General features: G+C 43.4%; 1 protein-coding gene across 13 annotated transcripts; it reads right to left on the bottom strand.

Annotated features, from left to right (window-relative positions):
- Nucleotides 1–5,735: 5,735 nt before the first annotated feature.
- Nucleotides 5,736–11,886, bottom strand: Gprasp2 (G protein-coupled receptor associated sorting protein 2). Of its 13 annotated transcripts, none has more exons than XM_087600087.1 (9): nucleotides 11,556–11,885; nucleotides 11,084–11,214; nucleotides 10,505–10,567; nucleotides 10,269–10,344; nucleotides 10,052–10,122; nucleotides 9,814–9,890; nucleotides 9,586–9,656; nucleotides 9,188–9,269; nucleotides 5,736–8,918 (listed from the first exon to the last, which is right to left on the bottom strand). In XM_087600087.1, exon 9 carries the CDS (start codon nucleotides 8,601–8,603, stop codon nucleotides 6,093–6,095), a length of 2,511 nt encoding a protein of 836 aa, XP_087456213.1. In that variant the 5' UTR covers nucleotides 8,604–8,918; nucleotides 9,188–9,269; nucleotides 9,586–9,656; nucleotides 9,814–9,890; nucleotides 10,052–10,122; nucleotides 10,269–10,344; nucleotides 10,505–10,567; nucleotides 11,084–11,214; nucleotides 11,556–11,885; the 3' UTR covers nucleotides 5,736–6,092.
- Nucleotides 11,887–20,471: the final 8,585 nt, after the last annotated feature.

The following is a 20,471-nucleotide window of genomic DNA, read 5'->3' as shown; positions in this document are numbered from 1 at the left end:
TTTAATCTAAGATGTATAGGATCAGAGGCTGGCTTTACATATATTAATCTGGAGGTGTCTTCTAAAATGGTAGACTGACACGATTGATCTTAGATCAGTTCCTCAAAACAAATCACTTCAAGTTGGAATCAGACCCCACCCAGACACCACGATGATCACCATCAGTAGATAAGATGCCATTTGCAATTCTCACAGTCCTCTATACTTCTGACTGTCAAGTTATAAATGTAGGGGATCCAAAATTGGGTCTCATAATTTACTTGAATAATTCCCATAGGACAAGATTTGGAAGGATCTTAACCACAGCCTTTATGCCTACTCCATATGGAGTCAGTGTATCTCTCCCTTTCCTACATAACAGTATGACTATAAACCAGGGACCTCCACTTGGCCTTGAAAATAAGAATTTTTAAATTATTTTTAGTGTGCATATGTTAGGGTTGTGATACACATGTATACATTTTCAAGTTTGCTTGGCAAGAGGCCAACATGGGAAGTAATCTTCTATTGCTCTCCAACTTCTTTTTGAAGGCAAGGAATTTCACTAAACCTCCAACTCACCAATAGGATAAACTGTTTGGCTGGAAAGTCTTGGGGTTCCCCATGTCTCATGCTCCTGGTTTTGGCCTCTCAGCCCTGGGTTTGCAAGTGTGTGCCATCAGGTCATGCTTTTTATGTAAGTGCTAGGAATCCCAACTCAGATTCTGATATTTGTGTAGCAAATACAACAAGTAATCTCCCTAATGCTCTTAAGTTCATACATTGGAAGGGAATCATTATATAAGAATTATTGGCCGTCACTGCAATTGAACTCAAGACTGAGTTCCACTTTCTCTCTTGGATATTGAGTTAACACAAAACATCAAACTTCTAATCACAGAATCTTTCCTTCTGGTTGACTGTCCTCATGCTACAGCACCACAGAGACACCTTAATACTCTGTTAAGTCATGCGAATTTAAGGCTTAAGCTTTATATCAAGAACCAGGGGTCGAGATCAGATGTAGTCTTTATTATGCCACCATGCGTGAAGTCTTTTATTAAAAAAAGAACACACTGACATAGACAAGAGAAAGCAAGTCTTAAAAGGAAAGCCTCAATACTAAACCAATACTAATATTACAAGAGTTCTGCTAAACAGAAGGTAGAGAAGAACAAACTTTTGAAGAGATTGAAATATTATTTCTGATTTTGTTATGACACTTTGTGTGTGTATGTATATATATATATTGAATAATCAGTGTGCTCCATAATATGGCCAACTACTATGTGTCAAAAATAAAAAAGAATTACAGAGGAGGATCTTCATTCTCAGTCTTAGAGTTTCCTCAGTAACAGATACAATAAAAGTATGATTTGGCCTTAGTTCCTTGCTCCGTAACACGAGATTCGAAGAGTCAAAGTGTCTTGGAATCTCTCCAGTATTCAAGCCTGCATGCTAATGAGATTATGGTGACTAGGCTTCCTAGGTAGCATTAAGATAGAGTTGGTCACCAGAAACAAACAAACAAAAACAGCAAATAAGGCATGCTTAGAGAGCTGGAACACTGAACCACATCCCCAATTTCCAGGGACTGTGATTAGGAACTGGAGATTTGAGTTGATCACCAGTGGCCCATTATTTAATCAAGTCTACGTAACTGAGCTGCTATAACAATGTTAATTAATAGCAAGTGTAAAGTATCCGAACTGACAACTAGTGAGAGCATCCATGTACTAATGGTAGGCCGCTGCAATTCCTTGGGAAGAGCACCTCCCATATATTGTATCCTTAGATACCTCTTCCACTTTGTCACTCACAGACCTAAAACCCTTTTATTATAAACTCGTAACAGTGAAGGACTTCCGTAGTTTCGTCACAAATTTCTGAACATTGAAAACAGTTGTGGAAACTTGTGATTAGTAGCTAAGTCACAGTGAAGCGTTAGTAACCCAAACATTCACTACTGTGACAGTTATCTGACAATGGAGTCAGTCTTGTGATACTGAGCCCTTAAACTGTTGAGCCTTTACTAGCTTTGGATAGTGTTATATTGAAATTAAACTCTAGGCCAGCTAAATGGTGTTTTCAGAACTGAAAAAAAAAAACCACTTGGTTTTTAAAAAAAGCATGCGCGCGCGCACACACACACACACACACACACGTATTGTCATATGAATTGTTTTCATTTACCTGGTACTCAGAGAATATGGGGGACTACTCAGAAAAGACAAGAATGTACCAATGGCTGTTATCTAGGATGGAAATAAAGTAAATAATCCTGAGAAATAGACAGTAAACAAAATAAAAGGAAGATATAAAATAGTGTGTAGAATAAAACCTATGAGGTTCTTTATGAAATGATTTCTATAGGACAGCAGAGCAGGGGCGTCTCGCAAGGGTCAGCAGCTGCCTGGGAATGAGAGCCAGAATCTCTTTGGAGGTTAAGAAGATTAGAGAATCCCAAGGAGAAATTCTATGTAAAAAGCAAAAAAGCACACAAATTTTCTCCCTTCCAGTCTATGTCTCGTATTGTTGTCCCTACATTTGGCTGGGTGACATTAAATTCTACCCATGGCCAGATGGAACCCTGGAGGAAAAAGGCAGGCATCAAGTTCATTCTTTTCTTCTCCACAATGTTGAGCTGGTCTGGGACATTTCCAGTGGCTGGCTGTCAGGCTGCTGCCATTAAGGAAACCAAACAGAAAGTAGAGAACAAGAGAAGAGGCCATATCGTGGGAAGCAGAGTTGCAGTAACCACTGTTTCCCCTCTGGGTTCCTAAAGCCAATTCTACCTGTAAGATCATTTCTTCACCCCAACACCCCCCACACACATATAGACAAGGGCCAGGGTTGGGGGAGAGAGAGACAGAGACAGACAGAGACAGGCACAGCATGGGGTGGGAGTCTAGAGATAGAATGAGAGGGTATTCAGAAGATAGGAAGGAGTGGGAGAGTCAGAGGCATTTCAAGCACTATCACCTAGTGTCAACCACCACCATCCATCCATCCAAAAGATGCCATTTCTCAGTTCCTACATACTTCAATAGCAACTGCGCTTTATCCACAGGAACCTATCCTATAGGACGACTAGTACCGGTTTCTTGAGCTCGTGACGTGGCAAACACACCTTTACCTGGCTGAGGGATTATTTCTTTCACCAATCAATGCTGTCCTTCTGAAAACACTTTTTAAAAATTCTTCTCAAGCTAACACAGCATTGACACTACTAACTTAGTTCCCTTAAGCTCTTGCCTTCTATTATACCTACCCCACTTGTCAGGTCCTTCCTCTCCTTTTCCATGACACTAAACATACCTCTCTGCCTGTCCAAGCACAAGCCTCATCATACCACTCCCCATCAGACCAGCATGACCACCAGAGCATCTGTAGCAGCTCTGAAGCATTCGGGACAGACTATTCTGCCTCTGGAGCTGACCTCTGTACCAGAAGAACCCGAACCACCTTGCCCTGAAGACAGAGCTGGAAGGCTAGCTGGATTAGTAGTCAAAGCTTCTAGCCTGAAGCCTGGGGCATGTCCTGTAAGAGTGTTTGGCCTATTTCAAAAAAGGAAAGGAACGAAGGAAGCTTCCTTCCTTGCAGGAAGAAAGAAAAGGTTTCCTGAGGAGTTGGGTCTAAATTGACTTTTTAGCACTAGTTTGTATAATGTTTGAACATATGAAAGCACACACAGAAAATCTTGAACTGTATCAACAAAACAAACACTTAAATTCTAGTTCCTACCATGAGAACTTTCCCTATGTCAGGTTTGTGGTTTATAAAGGAAGTGGAAAATTGCCACTTTGCCCTATTTCTATAATTCCTCTACTAAAATAAGGTGGCAAAGTGTGCTGCCCAGTAAATTCTACAATGTTTGGGCAAAATCAACACAGGCTACTAGATCCTACTTTAGTCTACCATGAGATTCCATGCTCTATTTATTGAGCTACTTTTCAAGCTTGCTTAGGCTATTAACTTGTAGATACTTTGCTCACTAGATATTGAAGATTTGTTCAATAGTGTGGATAACATTAAGTGTTTCAAGGTGCTGCACATACAATGGTAACCTATTTTTATATAATTCTGTAATATTATTCTATCATTTAATTCATTCTATGTATGAAGGTTGGTATATCTTATTTATATCTTTATCCTGTATGTATGGGATGCACACATATACCTTTTGACTGCTTCTGGATCTTAGCAAGTGTGTACTGTGTTAGTGAAATTTTTTCACCATGCTCATATTTATTTAATGAGTCACAATTTTATCTGTTTGAAGATATATAACATTCTCAAATCAAGGGAATAAGATTTCTCCTGTCTAAAAATAATAAAGAAGTGTATATTTCCCACAACATATTATCTATCCCCAAACCAACTTCATTCCCAACTTGTGAAACACTCCCATGTGAAGGTCTGCTGCAGTTTGAGGCTTTTGTTGTGGCAAAATACACGGAACATGAAACTTACCATTGTAATCAATTTAAACTGTACAATTCAGTGACATAAGTAAATTCTCAAGGTTGTTGCAGCCATCACCACTGTCTAGCTGCAGAACTTTGTTGTCACCTAAAAAGGAAATGTTACGATTGAGTGTAATAATTACATGAGAATTTCATTTTTGTACCATCAACAGCCTAATACAAAGTTAGCAATCTTGATTTGGAAGCCTCATTTATTTATAACTATTCTAAATCACTTTACCTCTACACTTTTTAACGCTTTAGGTTATTCATTTATACAAACACCCCCCCACACACATGCCCACCTACAACTATAGAGTCCCTGGATGGAAACATATTACCTTTCATATGCTTTGCTAAACATCTGTCTCTAACAATTTAACACTGAATATTTTAATCCAGATAAGGGCTGTATTGAGCTGCGTCAGCCACAATGAGTTGCACACATTTTATTTATACACACATTTTAAAGTTAAGACCTAATTTTTTTAAAAATATGATGCCAGATTCATATATATATACATATATATGTGTGTGTGTATGTATATGTATATACATGTTTATATATATGCATACTATTGTTTCATGTCAATCAATCCATACATAGTTATACATGTTTGTATGATGTTTCTTAACACTTTCCTTAGATTATCATCATACAGGAAATATTTCTTCTGAGCCCATTTAATTAGGCACAGTGGCTCTCACCCTTCCTAATCTTTCATCCCATTAACACAGTTTCTCATGTTGTAGTGACACTCATCCACAAAATTAACTTTTTTTTGCCACTCCATAAATGTTATTTTGCTACTATTATGAATTGCAATGTAAATATTTTTTTGGATATAGAAGTTTGCCAATGAGGCTGTGACACACAGGTTGAGAACTACAGAATTAGTCTTTTCCATTCGCCCTTTAGGTAGTATTGAAGCAAAAGATGTACCTGAATTGCTAACTGGAGTTCAGATTACCCAGTTCCTCAAAACTCACCTTGTCCCAGTTTTGCAGCTCTATCATTTTCTAAGGTTCTCACTTTGCCCATGTCATTCATGCTACTGGAACATATTTTCCTATCACACACCTTTCTTCACATCCCATGGTTCATTTCCAGGGATGCTTACAGTTCCGTGACTACTTTATCTAGGTCCAACTTCTTTGAAATATTTCTTGAGTACCAAAGCCCACAATAATCGCCCTTCCTAGGAAGCATGTGTCCATTCTAATACTAATCGTCTATTTTTGAATGTGCACAGCATACCTGTACCTGAGTTTTAAAGTGAAGAAGGGTCATTTATGCCAATTTTAACATCGAACTTTATTGAAAACACAGACTCAAGCAGAGAACCACATGTTTAAGTGACAAATAGCAGGATAGCTTACTCATGTGACTTGGTTCACTGGGAGCTCAACACTAAAAAATATCACAATCTGGACGGTAAGACAAATATCAACAAATGTGTTTTCAGTTCTGATATTCATTTTTGGCATCCACAAATGATCCAGCTCACAACAAGAGTTTGACAAGTTAACATTAGCATTAAAAATATAAGTTACAACACAGAAACAAGACTGTGAACACCAAAGCACTATTTAGGGCTCTTTGGGAACATAAGGCTGATGAGTGGCAGGTGGTTAATCACACTAACTTTACTGTCCCTCCTCGGGCTCATTTTGATTGTCTATTTGGATCTGCAGCTGCTTTGCTAGCTCTTCAAATTCATGGAATGCAGAAACAAGTGGCTCAAGACTGAAATCATCATCGATTAAAGACATCGCTCCACTTTTTACAATGTTACTGATGTTCTGAAACATTTTGATAACAATCTGAATGTTATCATTTGTCTCCTCTATATTAAAGAGACCCACGAATATTGACAGAGCTTTGGCACTGAATAGCTTTTTGGCCACCATGGGATTGTCAGACAAGTTCAACAGCATTTTCAGAACATGAAACTTGGTTCTTGCATCGCCTGTGGTTAATAAGGCGAGAAACCCGGAGATGTAATTGGCAATCAGTGTGTGATAGTCAGTAGTTATAGTGAGATGTCTGAGCATCCTCATGCCAGTGAGCTGCTCAGGGGAATTCACACTATGAGAAAGTGTTTCCTCACACACCTGACAAATAAATGTCTCGATCATGTTTAGGTCTGGGTAAGGTGGAGCCATTTCAATCATGTTTTCCAAAAAGGCAGTCCTCGCTCGGGAGGAAGGATAATTCATCAGGGCTTCAATAAGTGAGACAACACCCGAGTTTCGAATGAAATCTCGGGTGAACTGAGAAGCACCTCTCATGCCCATTGCAATTTTAGATATCTCATGGATAAATGGATCACGAATTCTGTCCATCAGTAAAAGAAGTTCCTCAAACTCCGCAGACCCAATTCTAAGCTCACACTGGATGCAGTTGCAAGACCAGTTCTCAGGCTGTGCACTCTCCCTGGCCTTAAGATGCTCCCGAATTTCCCGGACTGACCGGTAAGAAGGATCATACTGAAATGGGAAGTCGGGTTCAGGAGGATCACGCTGAACCACAGATTCCTGCTCCTCCCCCTCTGCGCCAAGCTCTGCACTCTTGGCTTTTTCCTCAGTATTTCCAGAAGCCCCTTCAGGAATTATAAAGGGTCTTGGGAAAGGAAAGCCAACGCCATGGCAAGGAGGTGTAAATTCAATGGTGACCTCATCCCAGGATTTGGGCCTGGACGCTAAATTAAGATCCTCTTCTGGATCTCGGTACCTGCTCTTAGCTGTGTACACAGGAGTGGGATTTGGGTCAAAGCAGGCCTCATCCCTATCCCAAAACCATGACCCAAATATGGCCTCTTCTTCAGACTCAGGCCTGACCTCATCTCTGGCTACAGCCCCCAAATCGGGCTTTTCTTCGGTCCAGAACAGGGATCCACCAATGGCTCCCTCCTCAGCCCCTGGTTCGGATTCACAGATTGCTGAAGCTGCAGCCTCCAAACTAGTCTCTTGTTCTGCCCAGAACCAGGACCCAATAATGACTTCCTCCTCAATCTTGGACTCTTGTTTGACCTTTTCATCATTTTTAACATCTTTTTGGTCACTGTTTTTCAAGGTCTTATTAGGCTCTTCCTTGTCTCGGCCCCTAAATCTGTTAGCCTCTTCCCCAGGCAAAAGCCAGGACTCTTTACAGAACTCCTCTTCATCTTCAAAATAGTTCTCTCTCTTTGTCCTGATCTTTGGTCTAACATTTGCCTCATCCCTGCCTCTGGGCCTAAACATGTCATTAGCATTTTCTCCAGCCCAAAAGCAAAACGGGTTACCTGCCTCATCCTCAGACCCAGACAAAGAATCAATATAGGCATCTTGTTTGGACCTGGGCTTGGACCTGGTGTTAGCCTGATGTTTAGCCCTGTGTCTGGACCTAGTGTTCACTTCTTCCCTGGGCCATGATCTGATATTAGTCTCCTGCCCAGTCCACAAAGAAGACATTGTAGAAGTTTCATCTGCTGACCAGAATCCAGACTCATTAGAGGTCTCCTCTCTGGCTCTGGGCCTGGGATAGCACCAAGAACCCATATTAGCCTCTTCTCTTGGTCCAAACCAGGGCTCGATTCCACTCTGACCTTGGGTGCTAGGAAAAGTTTCACTACCCATATTGGCCATTTCTCTATCCATAGACAGACTCTTAGACTTCGTAACAGTTGTAGACTCGGAATTGACCAATGGCCATGTGACGGCATTAGGTAAGGGTGCTCTCTCAGCATGTGACATTGCCTCAGCTCCAAACTCACTCTGGGCCCAAGCCCGGGAATCATTCTTAGGCCTTGCTCCTGGGATTGGCTTGGCCTCAGTCTTAGGGCGGGCACCACCTACTGCCCTCGCATCAGTTTTAGGCCTGGCACCAGACATTACTTGGGCCTCCAATCTCGGCCTTGCTCCAGTCATTGACTGAGCCTCAGTTTTAGGCCTTCTTCCAGACACTGACTGGGATTCAGTTTTAGGCCTTGCCCGAGAGGAAGATTTAGTTTCAGTTTTGGGCCTAGCACCACTTGTTGCTGGAGCCTGAGGCCTGACTTTGGGTCTGACCACCAGAGGGACTTCACTTTCTCTCTCAACCCCATCCACCACAACCTCTTCCTGAGGCTTCTTATCAGACTTGGCCTGAGAACCAGTCTCAACTTCTGCCCCGGTCATGGTACAAGTTGCAAGGTTCAATTAGGAATGCCTACCAAAGCCTCAGTCTCAACAACAGATCTGTCACAGTATTATATCTTCCCACTCTGATCTTTTGATTACTCAAGAGATATAGTGAAGAACAGGGGTAAATGACCAACCAATCCGGCACCAGTGAGACTCCTACCCAAGCAGTCTCAGTCAATAACACAGATACAGTGCAGAAGAGGTGAAATCAAGCTGGAGGACGACGAACAGGTCCTAGGTGGGTGCAGACCTGTTGATTGCACTGGTCAGCGGCAACCTCAGCACCACCAAGCGGCCACTGCAGGTGATCTAGGAGAGAGGAATGAGGAAATCAGTCCTACCCAATTCCATTGTCTGCTGCAGAAACTTACACAGAGACACCTGGGTGTGACGCTGAGTGGAAGAGCCCAGTCATAAGAAATCCCTATGTTCCTTTTGCCTGCTGGGAAACAGGTGCAGAGGGGAGGAGAAAGTGCACACGCTACAAATGGACAGAGAAGGGACCCTAAATCTCACAGTACTCACTCTGGGGTGATTGAGACGACCCCACCTAAAAGTGAACCCTGTCCCATACCCACCTTCACAGATGTGGTACAGTTCTCCCCTCTCTTCTGTGTTCAAGCAGTGTTAAGACAAACAGCTGGCTGACTGCAGGGAGTCCTACAAGTGCATAAAACAAAATGAAGTCTCAGTGCTTGGAAGGTGGGCACACATCCCTGAACCCAAACAAAGAACAAACAACAAAACCATGCCTGTTTGTGTCTAAAGCGTCTATTCCCTGGTCCCAGCAGTGAGCTGTTGTACTGGGTCATAGGCTAACTCACACCTACCTCAACATTCTTAGTATCCCTGAGAGGAAATAGAGCATGCTATACTACTGGGCAAATTAAGGGGACAGTGATCTGAATTTGGTTAGAGCAAAATGAATGTGCCTTCTCAGTGGCTGGCTCTTGTACTACCCCTGAGTGTCACCAACCTCCAAGATCTGAGACAGTCGCCCTGAAGCCTTCTTTCCTTGCTTGCAGAAAAACCAGCCTTAGGGCAGACCTGTGGACAGACATGAAAATGTAATGCAATCAGAAAATGGTGGCAGCAGCTGTGGGCAAAGTAAGGGGACAGTAAAGACATCCTGCACCCTCTTGGGTTAGCGCAATCTGAATTTGTCTCCTCAGTGGCTGGCTCCTGCACTACCCCTGAGTCTCACCAACTTCCAGAGATCTGAGACAGTCGCCTTGAAACCTTCTTTCCTTGATTGAAGAACTGACCAGCCTTAAAGCAGACCTGTGGACAGACATGAAAATGTAAGGCAAGCAGAAAATGGTGGCAGTAGCTGTGGGCAAATTAAGGGGGCAGTAAAGACACCATGCACCCTCTTGGGTTAGCGCAATCTGAATTTGTCTCCTCAGTGGCTGGCTCCTGCACTACCCCTGAGTCTCACCAACCTCCAAGATCTGAGACAGTCACCCTGAAGCCTTTTTTCTTGATTGAAGAACTGACCAGCCTTAAAGCAGACCTGTGGACAGACACGAAAATGTATGACAGTCAGAAAATGGTGGCAGCAGCTGTGGGCAAATTAAGGGGACAGTGATCTGAATTTGGTTAGAGCAAAATGAATGTGCCTTCTCAGTGGCTGGCTCCTGCACTACCCCTGAGTCTCACCAACTTCCAGAGATCTGAGACAGTCGCCTAGAAGCCTTCTTTCCTTGATTGCAGAAAAACCAGCCTTAAAGCAGACCTGTGGACAGACACGAAAATGTATGACAATCAGAAAATGGTGGTTGCAGCTGTGGGCAAATTAAGGGGACAGTAAGGCAACATGCACCCCCTTGGGTTAGAGCAATTTGGATTTGCCTCCTCAGTGGCTGGCTCCTGCACTGCCCCTGAGTCTCACCAACCTCCAGAGATCTGAGACAGTCGCCTAGAAGCCTTCTTTCCTTGCTTGCAGCCTTAAAGCAGGGCTGTGGATAGACATGAAAATGTATGACAATCAGGAGATGATGGCAGAGCTGATCTTGTTGAGAATGCCACCAAGGATCAGAACCAGATCAAGTGTCTTTCAGCATTTAGGGTCCTACTGCTGGAACATTCTGGATTTAGCCTGGCTGCAGGGTTCCTGAGGTAACACCCACTCCTTGATGTCATCCTTATTAGTCCCTTCTGCAATTCTGAAGACTCGCCACTAGGTGGCCATGTTTCCTTGCCTTGCGCAGCAAAAAATGGGGGAAGGGCGCAGTACATTCTAGAAAGCAGGTTCTGAAGGGGTCCTTGGATTTATGACTCCGTCATCATCCCCACCCCATCTTTTCAGACCCCAGATTTGGGAGGGAGGGGAAAGGCAGTGTAGAAGGTACCTGCAAGGCTGTGAGAAATGAGATTAGGAGACACTTATGGATATCCCACCTGTTCTGGCCAGTCACCCCCACCCCTTTTGCATCTCCACTCACTGTCTGGTGCCCACTCCCATTACCACACACCTCCAGAAATCCACGCCGTTTTCCTGTTCCTCTTTTCTCAAGCCTCTGGTGTACAGATGCTCACTCACTGTGGCCTGCCAGAATATGCCAGACCTACCGCGCAGACAGGACACTTTCCATCAAGCAGGATCCTATGGGGAGTGACAGCACCCAGGGCGCAGGGCACCGGGGCCCCTCTCAGGAACCGGATCAGAGCCCTAGTAGCCAAGGGGACTCACCACCCGTCAGCTGAGCTGTCGCCAGTGCTGGACACCTGCCCCACACCCACACCTGTGGGCCGTCTCCCTTCCCCGCCAACCCCCACCGCCATTTTTCCTGTGGCCGCCTACCTCATAACCTGTGCCCAGGACTGACACCAGGAGTGAGGCAGTCTGGCTGTTGGCTCTGCCACCCTCCAAACCCTCACACTTTGCCTCTTCAGCCTCCCCCTGCTTTTGCAGCCCAGCCCGGGTTCCCGCTTCCTCCTCCTCACCGCCTGAGGTCTCCAGGCACAGCACACACTTCAGGAAGCAGCCAGGACCCGCTGGCCTCCACTGGACTGTCTGGCTGGGCAGTGGTTTCCAGTGCTCGACCACCCGGAACCCTCGACACACCCCCACTTGCCTGGCCAGGGGCAAGGCCCAGGTCCCCGGGCTTCCCCACGTCCCTCTCCTGCTCCCGGATGTTCTCTGTCCTCCGTAGATCCTTTCACTGGCCTTTCACTGCTTTGAGCGCGAGTGGAATGGCAGAAACCCGTCCAGTCCTCACGCCTCTGCACCAAACGGGCAGGGGCTGCGCAGGATGCGGCAAGCACAGCTCTCCTGGAGGGTGTCGGGAAGGGGGCGGAGGGATACTGCGCACAGGGCTCGACGCCCCCTCCCGGACCCACTGTAGTTCCGACTCGGAGTGGGCGGGGCCACAAACAGTCCCACTCCTCTTGGAGGGGCCGGTCGTACCAGTGGGCGTCTGCAGACCCCTGTTCACCCTAACCAGAGACCACCACCACTTTTTAAAATATTTTTGGAGCCACTACAGTGTGTGAGATGGCTTAAATGTAGAGTGTATGAGGGCTTTGGGGAGGGGGGACTACAGGGAGGAGGAGGTCTGCAGTTGGTGAGCAAGAGGGTGCAGCGGATGGATACTGAGTGGCCCCTAGATTTATTTGCACTTCAAAAGGAGGCTGGACAGTGCCTACCCATCCCAGCACCCCCTCTCTACTCCCCCTACCCTCCTCCCTTTTCTGACGCCAGTGGAATGGGAGGGGGGCTGTCAGTACTGCAGCCTGAGAGGGGACAGGTGACCTAGCAACAGCCATCCAGTAGGTTCCTGTTGATTCTCCCATGTTTTCTTTTACTGGCTCATGAAATCATGAAGAGGAGAGCATTTTTGCATCTAAGGGATAGGACATGGTGGCTTCCATTACATTCCCCCACCACTGCCCCCTTTCCAAAAGGGAGATAGAGGCAGAGAGGGAGGGAGAGAGGGAAAAACGGAGGGGAGTTGGGAGAGAAAGAAAGAGAGGGATGGAGAGATTGATTTTCATTCTAAGTAGCAATACCCTTTGGGTTACTTATTGTTGGTCCCCACAACTGTCCTTTCCCTGTCAGTATTTACAGGACGCCATAGAGTCCTGCTGTTTTTTCTGTCCTACAGCCAAGTGTTGGGACCCATTTTGGGCCTGTTTAGTTTCCTTACCTGTGGTTCTCTGAAATCAGCTCTTGCCATTCCTGTCCAAGCTCCCGGAGGAGGAGGGATCAAGTAGCTTGGATCTCAGCCATAACTAACTACCTAGGTTCACTGTATCTCTCAGGGAAAGGACCCTCCGTGCATTGTTTCCCTCGCAACCCACTCCTGGCTGATTCGGAGCCTTTCCTTTAACTCCACCCATAATATTCCCTCTGCTCTTCATCCCCTTTTCTTTGCTTGCTTTGTGAGAAAAACAGGAATGCCATTAAACACACAGTAAAGCTGTTGGCCTTGCCCATTTAGAAATTCATTTAAACACCTACCCAGTGTTCAGCAAAATAACAATCCCAAGTCCATACCCAGGATATGGGAACATATAATATTCAGCCAAGAAGAGTTGAGGTTTCAGGGGGAACTCAGGTTGTTAATAGTGGGATCTAACACACTATTATGCTGGATGAGTCTACCCAATATAACTGCAAGGATTATAGGTTTGGCATAAATTCTGTGTTTGAAGGGAGCAGCATGGAGGGGAGGAAGGGAAGCTGGAAAGTCCATTGTTAGCTTTGAAGATGAAAGGACTACAGTAGCCATAGAATGTAATCTGTCTCCAGAAGACAGGAAGAAAACCAATGAAGATTCTCTTATAGTAATTTTAGAAGGAAAGGAACTCTCATAAGACCTTTACATGTCAGTTTTAAAAATCATTTCTAACTTTCATAATTATAAAGTAATGAATATGCATTATCTTATGCTGCTACATTTGTAATACAGCTGCCTCTGTCTAGGTCCTGTCACACCTCTGTATGTTCACAAAACCCTGGATGGGAAACGACTTTTCTAAAATATGTTCCTGTACTGAGCAAACTTTTTCTTACCAACATTCTCCAAGCAATAGAGTTCAATAAACTTCAAAAAATGTGCACTATGTTCAGTATCTTAAACCTTTTGCAAGAACAATTTATTATTTTACGTGCATTTTCGTGGGATGATGTTATCACGCAGGTACAAGATAGAACGAGGCCCATCACTGGATGAGAAGGAAGGGTGGGTGGGAGGAAAGGAAGGAAGAGGAGGAGAAGAAGGTGGAGAAGCTACCGCAAAGAGAGGACATGGAGGCTGACGTTAAGATTCCACGCTGTGGGAAGCCCCAAACCCACGGATCCCGGCCCGCAGCAGCTCTCTGCTCCCAAACCCCGTGGGAGAGAGACCCAACCGCCTGGTCAGGTGGGCACTCCTGAGGCTGCAGAGTGGAGGAGACCACCAACACTGCTCACCCCTGCCCACATCCCTGGCCCAAGAGGAAACTGTATAAGGCCTCTGGGCTCCCGTGGGGGAGGGCCCAGGAGCGGCAGGACCCCTGCCTGAGACACCGCCGGAACCTGAAGGAAACAGACCGGATAAACAGTTCTCTGCACCCAAATCCCGTGGGAGGGAGAGCTAAACCTTCAGAGAGGCAGACACGCCTGGGAAACCAGAAGAGACTGCACTCTGTGCACATCCAGACGCCAGAGGAAAACACCAAACACCATCTGGAACCCTGGTGCACGGAGGCTCCCGGAAAGAGCGGCGCAGATCTTCCCGGTTGCTGCCGCCACGGAGAGGACTTAGGCAGTACCCCACGAGCAAACTTGAGCCTTGGAACCGCAGATAGGACCAACTTTTCCCCTGCAAGAAACCTGCCTAGTGAACTCAAGACACAGGCCCACAGGAACAGCTGAAGACCTGTAGAGAGGAAAAACTACACGCCCGAAAGCAGAACACTCTGTTCCCATAACTGGCTGAAAGAAAACAGGAAAACAGGTCTACAGCACTCCTGACACACAGGCTTATAGGACAGTCTAGCCACGGTCAGAAATAGCAGAACAAAGTAACACTAGAGATAATCTGATGGCGAGAGGCAAGAGCAGGAACCCAAGCAACAGAAACCAAGACTACATGGCATCATCAGAGCCCAATTCTCCCACCAAAGCAAACACGGAATATCCAAACACACCAGAAAAGCAAGATCTAGTTTCAAAATCATATTTGATCATGATGCTGGAGGACTTCAAGAAAGACATAAAGAACTCCCTTAGAGAACAAGTAGAAGCCTACAGAGAGGAATCGCAAAAATCCCTGAAAGAATTCCAGGAAAACACAATCAAACAGTTGAAGGAATTAAAAATGAAAATAGAAGCAATCAAGAAAGAACACATGGAAACAACCCTGGACATAGAAAATCAAAAGAAAAGACAAGGAGCTGTAGATACAAGCTTCACCAACAGAATACAAGAGATGGAAGAGAGAATCTCGGGAGCAGAAGATTCCCTAGAAATCATTGACTCAACTGTCAAAGATAATGTAAAGCAGAAAAAGCTACTGGTCCAAAACATACAGGAAATCCAGGACTCAATGAGAAGATCAAACCTAAGGATAATAGGTATAGAAGAGAGTGAAGACTCCCAGCTCAAAGGACCAGTAAATATCTTCAACAAAATCATAGAAGAAAACTTCCCTAACCTAAAAAAAGAGATACCCATAGGCATACAAGAAGCCTACAGAACTCCAAATAGATTGGACCAGAAAAGAAACACCTCCCGTCACATAATTGTCAAAACACCAAATGCACAAAATAAAGAAAGAATATTAAAAGCAGTAAGGGAAAAAGGTCAAGTAACATATAAAGGCAGACCTATCAGAATCACACCAGACTTCTCGCCAGAAACTATGAAGGCCAGAAGATCCTGGACAGATGTCATACAGACCCTAAGAGAACACAAATGCCAGCCCAGGTTACTGTATCCTGCAAAACTCTCAATTAACATAGATGGAGAAACCAAGATATTCCATGACAAAACCAAATTTACACAATATCTTTCTACAAATCCAGCACTACAAAGGATAATAAAGGGTAAAGCCCAACATAAGGAGGCAAGCTATACCCTAGAAGAAGCAAGAAACTAATCATCTTGGCAACAAAACAAAGAGAAGAAAAGCACACAAACATAACCTCACATCCAAATATGAATATAACGGGAAGCAATAATCACTATTCCTTAATATCTCTCAACATCAATGGCCTCAACTCCCCAATAAAAAGACATAGATTAACAAACTGGATACGCAATGAGGACCCTGCATTCTGCTGCCTACAGGAAACACACCTCAGAGACAAAGACAGACACTACCTCAGAGTGAAAGGCTGGAAAACAACTTTCCAAGCAAATGGTCAGAAGAAGCAAGCTGGAGTAGCCATTCTAATATCAAATAAAATCAATTTTCAATTAAAAGTCATCAAAAAAGATAAGGAAGGACACTTCATATTCATCAAAGGAAAAATCCACCAAGATGAACTCTCAATCCTCATCTTCGGTTGGTTTATATACAAGTGTGCAATTTCTAGGCTTGAAAGTAAAATGATGCTATCTGGTGCTGGATAGAGGAGCCTTATTTTTTATTATGGCAGCTTGCTATTTTTGTAACATGGTGATTTGGTTGAACACAATAAAGTACAGTAGTAACTGATCTCCCCTTCTTCCTGGATGAGTGAGGAGATGATTAAATGTTGATGTCAGCATCCTTGAGCATATTCAGATGAGCTTCTTCTTCTGTTGAAAAGGATGCTGTGTTTGATTGTGGTCCGAAGCTTTGAAGCACTACTTGGCATCTCCTTCCTTGGAGGTCTCACTGTTTAAACATAACAGATTTGATAGCTTGTTGGTAAGGTGAGGTCCAGCTTGTCTCCACTAGGTCATCTTCATGTGAATCCGGTGGTTATACGGTTTTGTTCTAGGGATATTTCATTCTTTTAATAACGGTTTTAGCTGACATTCATGGAGAGAATGAATCCTTAGAACTGTGCCACTAGTGAAAGGAAATCCTGTCTAGAGTATGTTTCTTTACAAAGCTGTGTCACACCATCCTTTGGGCCCTCTGCTGGAAAAGTAGAATCAAGTCTCAAATAATGCCTTTTAAATTGTATCCTCTAGTATTATAGATGTAGGACAGTACTGTATCATACCTCTGTGGATGTAAAATAGCTTGTACCTGCTTTATGATACGTAGTAGTGACCGTGCTTTATCAGAGCTGTTTTTAATGATGTTGCTCAGAATGTTTTCTTTCCAGATGATGATTGAGAAGCTAATTTAAAAAAAATGGTGCAGGTACCACAAGAGTAACAGAACTCTGCTGTTTTCTCGGGTTTTGTTTTTTTACTTTTTTTTTTTTAATGGAGTGTGCTGGATGTCTCTACAGTTTTGTTCAGATGACTGCAGAACCTGGAAAAGCTGTTGCTGCTGTTGATGCATAACACACTGCTATTATTGGTCTTTTTATATAAATATAAATATAAATATAAATATATATATACAGATATATAATTTGAATTTTTTGAAACTTTAGCTGTGCTGTCAACTTTGGAAAAAAGTATCCCCGTTTACTGTGTTGAGTTGGCACTGTACAGAAATTAACAGCCATATTGGTCTAGAAATGTTGAACTTAAGTTTTTTCCATTTGTACAGGGGTAACACACTGTATTAAATATGTAAGGTCTTATCTACGTGGGTTTGATTACAAAAACTAATAAAGTATTCTCTAAATTAAAAAAAAACTAAAAAAAAAAAGATTCCACGCTGTACCTTTACAGGTTGTTATGAATGTTCTTAAGGGATGGATGTGTACTGGGCTTTGTATGTTTAGGTGGGCAATTATATCTCATCAATTGGATCAGAGGCTATTGTGTTGTGTGTTCTTTCTTGTGGTGAATTAAGTTTAAGAGTGTGTGGCGGCTGGGACACTAAGCTGCCACAGAATTGGGATGTGTGCTTCTGGCAAGATATCTACTAGATATCTTGGGGCACTGCGGTGCCAGACCTAGCAGGGTAAAAGACGCCCCCCCCAATTTAATTTTACAACAGCATATTTGTGTTTTGCTTGCAAGTGTGTTTGTATACCACAGGCTTGCTTGGTACCTGCTGAGGTCAGAAGGACATGGGATCCCTTGTAACTGTAGTTACAGATGGTTGTGAGCCAAAATCTGGTTGCTGAGATTGAATGGAGTTCTTCTTCAAGGGTAGTAAATGCTCTTAACAGCTGAGCAAACTCTATAGCCCCTTGCATTCAATATTTTAAGCAATCTGAAGCAAACTACGTTGTATTGGGGAAAGTAATATGTTATATGAAAATTCTGTTTTGTTTCATGAAAGTGACTTGAGTCCCCACAGGCATTGGTCTGGGAACAATTCTAGAACCACTGTGCTGTGGATACTGAGGACATCACTGTAATTTGTTATACCAGTATTAAACGCCTTTCCCATCCTGGTAAGTCCTATATTCAGTCTTTCACTGTGTTTCAGTCTCTAGGAAGATCTCCTTTGCAGTCATTTCTCAGCACTGCTAACCATCACTGCCTCTTTCTTTCTTTCTTTTTGCTAAAGAAGAAATACTTTTTGTGATGGTCCTTGGAGCTCAACTTGGAGACTGTTAGTTTTATGCAGTCACTGATATGAAATTGTGGATTTTTCTGTATCTCCATATTTATAACCAGATATTTTCCCTAACCATATATAGTTTATACATTAAGAAAAAAGTAACCCCCAAACAATCCAGACTGTTGCCAATGCTTGTTGTTGGTCACAAACTGATGGTAAGGCTGTATTTCTGAAGACAACACTTACACAACTCATTGAACACAAGAAGTCGAACTGGTGCATACATAAATCCTTCACCCTTGCTGACTAGTGTTTCATAGTACTGGAAAGCATGCTGCCAAAGGAGAAAGGTATACACCACCCCAACTACAAAACCTTCAGTCTACAATGCTGTCCTGTCTGAAAAATGTACTAGCTAGGGTAAGAGTGCCACAAAGCTCATGGGAGGAACCAGTCAGTATCAGATTGGATTTAAGGCCCATTTCATGAGATGGAATCTATCTGTGACACAACAGTGTCTAAGGGTGGCTAAGAATCTGAGGCTTAGATAGATCAGGGACCTAGTATAAAACTAAATAGTACTGCTAAAGGAATGTGGCAGTAAAGTGACTCCTAATGGCATTCTGTTATACTCATAGATCAGTGTCTTGCTCAGTCATCATTGGAGAACCTTCCTCCTGCAGCAGACGTGGATAAACAGAGACCCATGGCCAAACAATTTGCAGAGTGAAACACTCAGTCCAAAATGGGATGTACCCATCAAATTCTGCCACTTAGGGCTCAGGAAACCCCTCAGTAGACAAGACAAAAAGATCATAAATGCAAGAGAGGATGGAGAACACCGAAGAAAGACTTATAAACATAGCACGACCTTCCAAATACAGCAGGACTGATAAACAGGAAGTCAGAGAAATTGTGGCAGCATGCACAAGGCTGGCAAGGGTCTGAGACTGATGAGGACCCAGTTCTGAGAGAGGAAATGGACACAAGCCAACATCCCTAACACAGAAGTTATCTCCAATTGATCACTTCTCTCAAATGAAAAATTAGTTTTCTACAATGGAGTCTCACTAAGTATACACAAACCAAACTTAGGGGCAGGCCCCTTGCCAAGAAGTAAAGGAATAAAACTACCTCAATGGCATTATTGGAGGTTCCTCATCACATAAACCTTTCTCGGACTTTTTTTCCTTGCAAGTCCTCTGCATATATTTTATGGTTTCTGGCTTTTATTTCACTAATGGTATTTCTATGTGTTCCGAATCTATAAATGTTTCTTGTGCTTTTTCTTTGACTTATTCTGGTTTGTTATTATTTTTCTAATTTTTTATTGTTGTTTTTAGATGCCTGTTTGTATCCTAATGATAGAAAGAAAGGGAGTGGATTTGAGTGAGTGAGGAAATTGGGAGGACCTGGGAGGAGTTGGGAGGGTAAAAATAATAATCAGAATATAGTCTTTTACTGAACCCCCAGTGAACTAGTCTATGGGGGGAGGGCGGCAATGGGGGGAGGGTTGGGAGGGGAACACCCATAAGGAAGGGGAGGGGGGAGGGGGATGTTTGCCCGGAAACCGGGAAAGGGAATAACACTCGAAATGTATATAAGAAATACTCAAGTTAATAAAAAAAAATAAAAAATAAAAAAAAAGAATATAGTCTTTTAAATTTTCAATTAAAAAGAAAGAAAAAAAGAGTGTCTGAGGGTGATTTATAATATATTTGGTGATGTCTGAATACTCTTTATTAGAGAAAGCCCTAATTCTGATGTTTAAACGGTCTTACCTGGAGCTGGAGAGATAGCTCAGTGATTAAAAGCACATTGCTCTTCTAGATGACCCATGGCAAGTTCCCAGCACCCATCTTTGTGACCCAGCTTTAGCTCCTGGGAATCTGGCGACATCTTCAATCCTCCAAGGGCATGTGCACACATAAACAAAAAATAAATCTTTAAAACAATAAGTAAATTGTCTTCCTTGGTGTACTTTTTTCTTTTCCTGCACAGTATAATTTCATCAATGAATAAATAACCCTTGAGAGATGAGGACCAAAGTTCTGATGGAGTGTTTATGTGTGTGTGTGTGTGTGTGTGTGTGTGTGTGTGTGTGTGTGTGTGTGTATTTCCCTAACTGTTCTCCTTAAAAACACTGGTACTTTTTCAAGTTCAAAGGCATTTGAAAAGGATGTCAATGCCAATTCCTCTTCCAATTCTGGAGTTGGGGGCACTGGCATCGTATCATGATATTTATCTACTGAGGAATGCTTTTACCAAAACTGACAATTTTGTTGCCAGACAGAAAAGCCTATTGGATAAT

Source organism: Rattus norvegicus, chromosome X (assembly GCF_021556685.1).
Source record: "Rattus norvegicus strain SHRSP/BbbUtx chromosome X, alternate assembly SHRSP_T2T, whole genome shotgun sequence".
Classification (NCBI taxonomy): Eukaryota; Metazoa; Chordata; class Mammalia; order Rodentia; family Muridae; genus Rattus; species Rattus norvegicus.
The sequence above is the reverse complement of the archived record's forward strand: the minus strand, read 5'-3'. Positions and strand labels throughout refer to the sequence as shown.